The sequence below is a fragment of the Geospiza fortis genome, unplaced genomic scaffold (assembly GCF_000277835.1).
Source record: "Geospiza fortis unplaced genomic scaffold, GeoFor_1.0 scaffold40, whole genome shotgun sequence".
NCBI classification, from domain to species: domain Eukaryota; kingdom Metazoa; phylum Chordata; class Aves; order Passeriformes; family Thraupidae; genus Geospiza; species Geospiza fortis.
Genome location: NW_005054297.1, coordinates 27,240,902 through 27,250,186, shown reverse-complemented (window position 1 = coordinate 27,250,186; position 9,285 = coordinate 27,240,902). Strand labels below are relative to the sequence as shown.

At 40.0% G+C, this 9,285-nt stretch overlaps 1 protein-coding gene across 1 annotated transcript in view; it reads left to right on the top strand.

Annotated features, from left to right (window-relative positions):
• FNIP2 (folliculin interacting protein 2) overlaps positions 1-2,142 on the top strand; it is a 57,175-nt gene extending 55,033 nt beyond the window's left edge. Inside the window, exon 16 of the mRNA XM_031060188.1 lies at positions 2,032-2,142. Coding sequence (XP_030916048.1) covers positions 2,032-2,070 — 39 coding nt within the window. The 3' untranslated portion in view covers positions 2,071-2,142. The remainder of the gene's footprint in view (positions 1-2,031) is intronic.
• The last annotated feature ends 7,143 nt before the right edge of the window (positions 2,143-9,285 follow it).

Below are 9,285 nucleotides of genomic sequence, written 5' to 3'. Positions count from 1 at the left end.
GTTTTGAGTAATGGCAGGAGATATTTGTCAATGCAGCACGGACAGTGCACATCTTCCCTGTACAGACTTTGCAGGGAAATTGTCAATGAAGATCCAGAGTTTGACCTACAAAGGTGGTGTACAGCAGGACTGCAAAATGGATATACTGAGGGATCAAAGGAGGCTTCAGAGGGTCTGAATGCTGCTGACTTGTGTCTCTCTGCATCACTTTAAGTCACAAAGGATCAGCCCCTAGAAATTATTTATCCGTTTTGTGCCAGATATCAGTTCCTTTCAGAGAGGTCTGGTGCAGTTAGGTTTCTTATTTTCAATGGGTAGTTATCTCAGTCAATTAGCTCCATCAGCTTATTGCACTTCTACCTGCAGCTCTTTCCTATCCTATTACTGAATATATTCTTTTGCTTGTGAGTAGTTGTGAGTAGGAGGAAAGCAAACAGGGAGAGTTTTTTCTCTTTCTCTTCTCTGCATCCAATGGAAGGACCAAATAGGAAAGTCTACCCCTCTGTCTTGCTCTTCTTCCCCCTGGGAAAGGTAGGGGGAGGAGATAATCTCTTGTGTGTTTGGGAAGACACCACCAGACACTCATGAGGACCAAAAGGGGCAGCTGTTTAGAGCTGATCACCCCGTGGCTATGGTCTCTTCTATTTGAGGGGGCTCCTGGTCAGCTACAAATTTGATTTACCCCTACAACTTTCCTTCAAAGGTCTTCAGGAAGCATGAAAAAGCCCTTAAGCTCAAAAGCTGAGTTTTGTGTGAGCAGATATAAATCAAGGCAAATTTTGTAACTGCAGAACACTGAGGCTGAAACTCTGAAAAGCTTGTACACACACTTAACCCTGCTTACTTGGTCCATGGGGCATGGGTCCTCCCTTCCAAATTCACTCCTGCTCTTCCACCAGCTTCCTGGGTTACAGCAAATGTTGTACAATGTCCTTTAGCTCTCTGAAATTATTTTTCTTTCCTTTACTTCAAGAACCTGTGCATCTGCTGTTCCATTCATTTTTCTAATCCAAATTATACCATAGTTTTCCAGTTCCTGAGATTTCTTGTTTCTGCTTGCTTTTCCTAGCAGTCTTGCTCTGTCCTTGGGAAGCCTCCTCCCTGTCCAGCAGGGTCGTTTGCTCCCAGGAGAGGCCAATTTCCCTTCCCCTCACTGTGTCCACTTAATGAATTATGTCTGTTTTCAACATGGTGTATAACAGGCAAAACCCATGAATAACTTATGTACTTCCTCTATTTTTGGTGCTTTAAGAAGGGTATACTTGGAAGAGTGTAGAGTGTTCAATGTAGACATGCTGCAGCATGTTGTAAGAGCATCTTAACTATTGAAAAAGCTTGTTTAAGAAAAAGAAATTGTAACATATTTTAGCCCTAAATAAATAAAAATTCTAGCCTATTCTGGGCTTGTAAAACTACTATGCTGTAAAGAAAACAATGTTAAATATACCCATATCATCACCTGTGAATTTGCATGCATATGTCTAAGAAAAAATGTGGTGTATGTCATATCCACATATATACATTTAAGTTATCTCAGAAATCAAGCCATATTTATTATAACCTATTGCAAGTATGAATTCAGCTGTAACTAGATGTGTAAGAGGTTCAAAAGAAAGACTAAGACAAGTGGAATGGGGGAAACTTTAGGGTGTCTGAAGCCTGTTATCTGCTTCTGCACCCCATGTTCTGCATGAGGCTGACTAATGTGCAGGTTTGCATAATTACCAGGGTCTGTAAGCATCTGTGTGCATACAAACCCCGTGGGATTCTGGTCACACAGAGGCTGCAAACCTGATGTTTTTGTGTCTCTGCAGTGTTTGGGAATCAGCCAGGCAGGATCACTTCATGGCTCATATCACATTAGAGCTCACTTCCTCAAACAGCTCCTGCTGCAGCTCTGTCTGCTCTAGTCAAGTGGGAAAATGCAGCCCACAGCCACTCAGCCACCTTGAAAGCAGACCTTGCATGATCCCATGTCGCTTGCTTCAGTTTCTAATCTCTCTGCTGTATTCACTCTTGTTCCTTCCTTAGCCCGTGATTAATCCTGGCCATAAGGATGATTCAGAATGAACCTGCAAAGCAGAGCACAACCTTTTTTCTGCCTTCTTCAACTCAGGTAATTTCACAGACAAAGTCTTTCTCACCTTAATCTGTGCTCCACTCTACAAATGCTGGTGAAGTTGCTGAGTTTCCTCACACACCACGCAGTTTTGCCAGGGTAGTGATGTTTGTGAGGTGACACATACGAAGGATGGGGGCTGGGCACCACAAATAGTTGGCATTGCTGGTGCTGCCTATCGCTGGAGATGTCTTTCCTGTGGAGGGAGTGTGTTCAGGCTTCCTTGCTCTGTAATCATGTATAGCATCTGGGCCTAAAGACAGACAAGTCAGAGAAACTCACTATTTAAGTTATTTTTGCAATTAGCCTGTTTTAGTATACTTTGTTTTCATTTATCTTACTTATAAAACAGCAAATTTATATAGCTGTTCCACTTTGCAAGGACATTGTACTTGTTATACCTTTTGTTAGAGTGCATCTCCAGCAGTGGGGGTCACATAATCCTTTTTCCTGCTCTAAAAATCTGGCCATTGAAAAAACAGTGTGCCATGAAACAAAATTAGTCTCCTGGTAAAAAACAGCCTCTTGTCATTTTTGATTGGGTGCCTACCTGTTCAGTTTTATTTATATCAACACTGTTTGGTTTTATTTATATCAATATGTTCAGGAAATGAATATGTATTGGCCAAAGATATGAATTTCAAGTGGCTTTGGTTTACTAAATTAGATTCCATGATTTTATTCCAATCCACAATTAAAGTGGCTTGAATTCAATTTAATTTATCTCAATGTCAATTTAAAATATAGAATACAAAGTCATTCTGAATAACAAGACCCTGAGATTTTAAAAGACTTTTCATGTCTTCCATAGATGCAGCTACAAGGAATTTTAGTGCAGAGTGATGAAGAGGTCTGGATTTCTGGAAAGAGATGCTGTTTGGGCTGACCAGGTACACAGCCAGAAGGCATAGTGTAGGAAAAGCAAAATGAAGTGGTACTCTCCATTGCTGGTGGGACATCTGGCTGGAAAACCTCGCAAATCCCACCCAGCCTGAGCACCTGAGCTTTCTTTGGTAGCAAGAGAAGAGGCTGGAGGCTGAGGCACAGACCTGACCTCAGAGTTTCACTCCTCTCGGGTTCACCAGCAGCCTCTGCAGCTTCATGGTCAGTGCAGCACAGGCAGTGGCATCTTTGCAAGAGCCCTGTGCTCATAAGGGTCTGGATGGAGTAAATATAAATAAATAAAGGTCTTTTTTTAGCAACACAGAGAGCTTAACCTGAGTGCTGGTGATTGTGAGCTGTGTCTCTGCCCTGCTCTGACAGGACAAGAGTCTTATGGGAACTCATAAATCACCAAAGTCTCTGTAGCATCAATTTACAGCCTGAGATTAGTATTGATATTTTTACTGCCAAAACTAAGGGCTGTTGCAGCCTGACAGCACACAAAGGCAGATTTTTGCCTTAATGGTTATTACAGTACACTTGGATAATAGCTTCAAAAGAGATATATCCCAAATTTACTATGACCAAGTTGTTGAGATTATGATTCTCTGAGAGGCACAATCTTGTTACCATTCCCATCAACACTTCTATAACTGGGAGTTTATAATGATTCAGCATTTGAGTATAATTTAGGCAGACAAACCCCACGCAGATTTCCAGCTGAGGAGGAAATATTTATGACAAAAGTGTAAAGTTCTAGAAATATTGCATCATTATAGTGAATTATTCTTTGGATAACGACCAGAGTTCCTTCTGCTCTGCCCTAAAGCTTTGTCACACAGAGAGAATGTAAAGCACAGTGTGGATTCAGGCCTCTGAAAAAGCCAAAGCCACATTTTTAGCTAAAAGGAAAAACATCAGAAGTGTGCTGAAAAAGTCTCCTACTAGAGCAGCAGCTGATGATGCCAGATGACTTCATTGCTGCTATAGATTCAAATCAATTCCCTGCTGGTTTGCTGATATTTTTGCTATTGCTTTAGGAAGTAGAAGTGTATTGATCCAGAGGCTGAAAAAAAAATCATCCTCCAAACTATCGTAGTTATCACAAAATAAAAACAAAAGTGCAAAATAGGAGGGTGAAATTTCACCTGGAGCTGCTCTTGAATATGGGTGAAGCAAAACAGAAACAGATAGGAACTTTTTTTGTGAAGCATTTTAGAACTAGAATAGTTTCTAAATTTCTCAGTTAGTCATACTGAATAATATTTGACTCCTATTCTTAGGCAAGGGCTTAATTTCCAAGCCATGTGTTTCTTCATGATGCATATTAACTAAGAATACATCACTCTGTGCAGAGGCAATTAAGACAAAGATCTCTCTAATATAGTTCAGAGTCAGACCAGCATCTCACCAAAGGTCAACAATTCTGCTTTGACTGTGTTGCATTAACAGGAAAGGACACCTTTTAAAACTGGATTCAGTCCTATTCAGCATGGGGCTAAAATTTAAGTAGGAGTAGTCCATGCAATGCTTCCTTTAACATCATATCCATATTTCCAGCATCCTGTAATCAGCAGCTGAGCTCTGAGGAACAGGTACTACCTGAGTGCACTTCTCTGAATTAATAGCTGATGCACAGCTTGGTTCCAAGACCTCTTCATTAAAGGGTCTTGCTAATGTACAGCATTTTTCAATGTTATTTAGAGATTGTGGGGAAATCTTCCTGCTAAAATTGTTTCACTAATCCAGTTTACAGCGCAGCCTCAAAACAATCACATTAGCACAAGTGCAGAGGCAGTGCATAGGTGCAGTGATAGAAAGTAGGAATCTCTGAAACCAACTTTACTGCATGAGAAAATACTGCTTGATTTCCATCAGGTTTATTAATTTCCACCTCTGTTGTGTGAACTGTCCTGTAACTACATTCACCTTTTCAGAGAAGAATCCAGACTAATTACATGTGTTATTTTTCTGTCTGGGCTTCAGAAGAAACAATGTATTTCAATAATTGGTAGAAATGGAATTGTAATTTAATAGAAAGTCATGCAGTCTCTCAGTGCTTCCCACTGTATGATTAACATTCTGTAAGGAATTCCCTCATGTTTGTCATACAGAAAGCAAAGTTTAGACTTTTGTTCTTCCTTGCAGAAGGAAGGGAAAGGGTAAACAAAGGAAATCAATTAGAAATGTTCCATTAATAAGGATGAAGATGGAATATATCTGTCACTGGGAAAAACCCTGGCTTGATTCCCAAGGGGCTGACTGCCTCCCAACAGTTTTGGCTTAGCAAAGGCGTTTGAGCGTTGGGCTATTCATGGTCAGATAAAGAGAGGCAGAGCTGGCAGCTCACTCACTGTGCAGACTGGAAATCTCTGCAGTGCCTCCCTAGCTGGGTCCAGATGCACTGATTCTCCAGGCACAGTGAAGGACATATTTATTTGATCAAGCTTTTGGAAAAAGCTGTGGGTATATTCCTAGAATGATGAATGGAAGAGATGATAGTAAGAATGACAATTATTTCAATGACACTGAGACTCGTTTTCCTTTTGTTTCACTGTTAGTCCTGAAATATTAATTATAAGTAGGACATTAAATTGTATTTATAGTAATGTAAATAAATAATCATATGAATCTGAGCAGTCTTATTCCCCAGTAAGCACATATGCTAGGAAGGCATATTTAAAAGCACAGAACCAAATCATTGCTAAATACAGAGCCACTCCTTAAGTTTATAACACTCTTTAGGGAATCTTTTACTCCCTCAACAACAACAAAAATAGTTCATTCTACTGGCCAAACAGTAACTTCCAGATGGCATTAATGTGACCAGCTGAAGCTGGTGGTAGGGATTGCTACTCGTGGTGAATATAGTTGTGCATATTTTGTGTAAAGTTTCAGAGAATAAAGGCCAAAATTGGCCTTGTCACCCTGAGATGAACATCTTTGACCTAACTTAAACCAGATAAATATATAGGAAATACCATGGGTTGTGCTTGGTATTTCTCTGATTAGCTCTTTTCAAATTAATTCCATGTGTGGACTTTGCTTTTTCTGTAGTTCCTGGTTCCAGTTTAACTGAAACATCCCAATTGCTTTCCAGGATAAAATGGCCACAGCTGGTGTTATCTAGCAATAGCTATTTCATGATGGCTTAATGAAAAGCATAAGCAGGCCCTAGACATGTGTTTACAACAGAACCTATTAATTTCCACACAAGCTGAAGGTACTCTGTGATTTTGCAGGAAGAAAACAGAGCCCCAGGACTTGTGATTCTAAATCACTGATGAGAAGGTTTTATGTTATGTTTTAAAATTGCTAAGTCAAGCCAGACAAAGTGCTAAATATTAGTTTTTGAACAAAAAATAAAGAAATAATGAGAAGTCTGTTCTTTGACAGACTGTAATTTCATTGCTCCAAATACAAATATGTCTCTCCACTCATCAGGGACAGCATCGCATCAACAGCTCCTGCATCTCTCTGCTGTTTTTTCCCTTTGTTTGTCACCTATCTTTAGAGAAAAAGATACCTAGGGTATCTCAGCCTCCTGAATACTCCCCTTGGTGTAGGAATCCACCCTCTGAGAGCTGCCCTGAGGCCCCAGTGCTGGATGGGATGCCATGTGCCATTTCCTGCGGCACTGCCAGCCCCAGCCCCTCCACCTGCCTACCTGGGGTGCCAAGGGCACTGAAACAACTGCTTCTCAGCCACCTGGTAAAATGGTTTTGGGGTTTTTTTCCTGGTTTATTTTTAACACAGATCAGTGCACTGATCTCATTTTCCAGGTGGCCTTGGGGGGTGCCTTGGGAAGAAGCAGTTGTGCCAAAGCAAACAGCATGAGATGAGAGCAAGTGGCTGAAGGTCAGGAGTGCTGAGCTGGCATTGTCCCGAGGAGCACTGCAGCCAGAGCACTGCTCCTGCCTGGCATGCCTAGAGCTGAATTCAGCCTCTGGGCCCCCGGGGGTACTGGGTGCAAACCAGGGGCTACAGCAGTCAGCAGATGAAGGCTGCTGCAGAAGGATGATTTGATCTTACAATATAACCCTTCTGGAGGCTCTGATATCACAAATAATGCATCAGTTGGGACACTTGCATAGAACAGGGTAGCTCAGACTCATGTATAGTCATGGTTCTTCTTTAGCACTTTCCTTTTTTACATATATGTTATGAAGACAGAAATAATGGGGCCCTTAAACCCCAAGTGTTCTTTTAATACCCTAGTTAGATATCTTCAAAAGGTTACTGCACTGTATCACCTGCACTGTACTTCAAGCACTATTTAACTCTGCTTTTTTTAGATAATCATTATTTTCCTAAATTCCATTAAGAGTCTGAGGCTGGAAAAGTGCAACAAGAAATAAAAATAAGCTCTACCTTCCTGTCAGCTGCTAACAGTCTTTCAAGCAGTTAATCATGACAATAACAGAAATGATATAGTGAATAAGTCCAGCTTGGTCAGGTTTATTACTTAGTTTACCATCTTTTCTTCCTTGAGAAGATGGTTTTTGAGGCTGCATGAGAAGGTCAAGCCCCTTTTGACCTTAGGGTTGTGAGCTGGATCAGGAGATCAGTAGAAATTCTAGGACACAGTTGTAGAGGTATGTGAGTGCATTATTTTTTTTAAAATTGGACCATGACAAGGGAGTACTGTATTTTGTTGAAATCAGAACCAAGAAGCTTACAGATGCTATTGCGTAAATAAATCCCATTTTATTTTTAAGGAATTATTTAAGGGATTTTAAAAAATAATCTTCTTATCTTTAAACCACTGGAAATGGAACAGTAAGCGTAAACCTATCTGGAATATTAGGAACTTTGAGCAGAGATATTTGGTTCTTTATCTAAAGAGTCCTACGCTGCATATGAATAATATGCTAATTATGAACCACTTGCTAACTTGTAAATCTGCAATAACACACTTGCTTCACTACATGCAACAGAACTCTATAAATAATCAGGTGAATTTTACTTTTCCTTTTACAAGGTATCAGTGTCACTAATAGCAAGCTGTGCATTCTCCATTAGTGATTATGTTGCTGAGATGAAGTTACTTCTGCTGCTTTAAAAATAACCTTGACTGTTCCTCTTGTCTCAGAATTGCCTGGCACAAATCTTTCACAGGAGTGATGCCCGTGTCACACAATACTGTAGTGACATTATTGGATTAAAGACAGTCAGCAAGAAGAGTCCAAAGCACTTCCCAAGATAAGTTTCTCAGGAAAAGTGCTTTCTACAGAAAACCTATGCCCCTAAGAGAGTGTAATCCACCATCTACTGAGAATAACAGCAGTCTTACCATGATATTAGATAGAAAGCAGGGTAGAAAAGCCCTTTGGTAGAAAAACCTCTTAGGACAGCATGTAGCACAGTAGTTGGATTGAAATAAGGTTATCCAACTTGACGTTTTCCTGAAACTTGCTCAGTTTTTTTAATGGTATTAACAATACTGCAGAAGAGTTGAGTAGGTAAACTGACAGGCTGTTTTCATCTCTGGGTGCTATTTATACAACTTACACTGTGCAATGTCACCACTGTATGCTCTTTCTGACAAAGAGTGGGGACAGAATCATGTTGGCCTTTAGCGAACAGACAATTCAGTATAACCTCCAGATATTATGCCACTGAATGTATTGGTGCTGCACTTATATCTTGATTATCTTGTGCAGTTCTGATTCCCCACTCTTCTCAATCTCATGAAATGATCGGCTAAAAGGAGAAAAGATACAGAAAAGGGGTTGATGTGGATGTACTTATCTACCTTTGCTATTCAGTTAATCTTAAAAACTGAAAACTAATGGTAATCTAGAATCAAAGTCAGTGTATTTGACTTAATTTCTCTTCAGGAAGTGGACAGAAATGTCCTGCTCTCTCTCAGAAATGACCAAAAAGGGTTTGGTAGGGAGTTCATAAATAGTGACCCTTCTGAAAATAAATAAGGAGAAGCTGCAACAGTTCATAAGCCAAAATCTAGAATTAAATTCCTAGAAACATATTTAAATATCAAAAGGAATTATTTTTTTCACACAGCTCATAGCTAAATCAAGTCAACTTTTGGCTCACAGGAATTGCAAGGCAAAACCCCATGAATGAGATTGAAGAGCAATTCTGGCAAGGATATTAGATGATATGAATTCTTAATCCGACCCCAAACTACAGATTTTATGTTCCTGTGAGTTTTACCTCAATAGTAGAAGCTACTGCTGTGTATAGCTTGAAGAGCACATACTCATATGTTCTGTGCTACTGGAGCACATATACTGTATCACAACTCAATTTATAGTATCCAT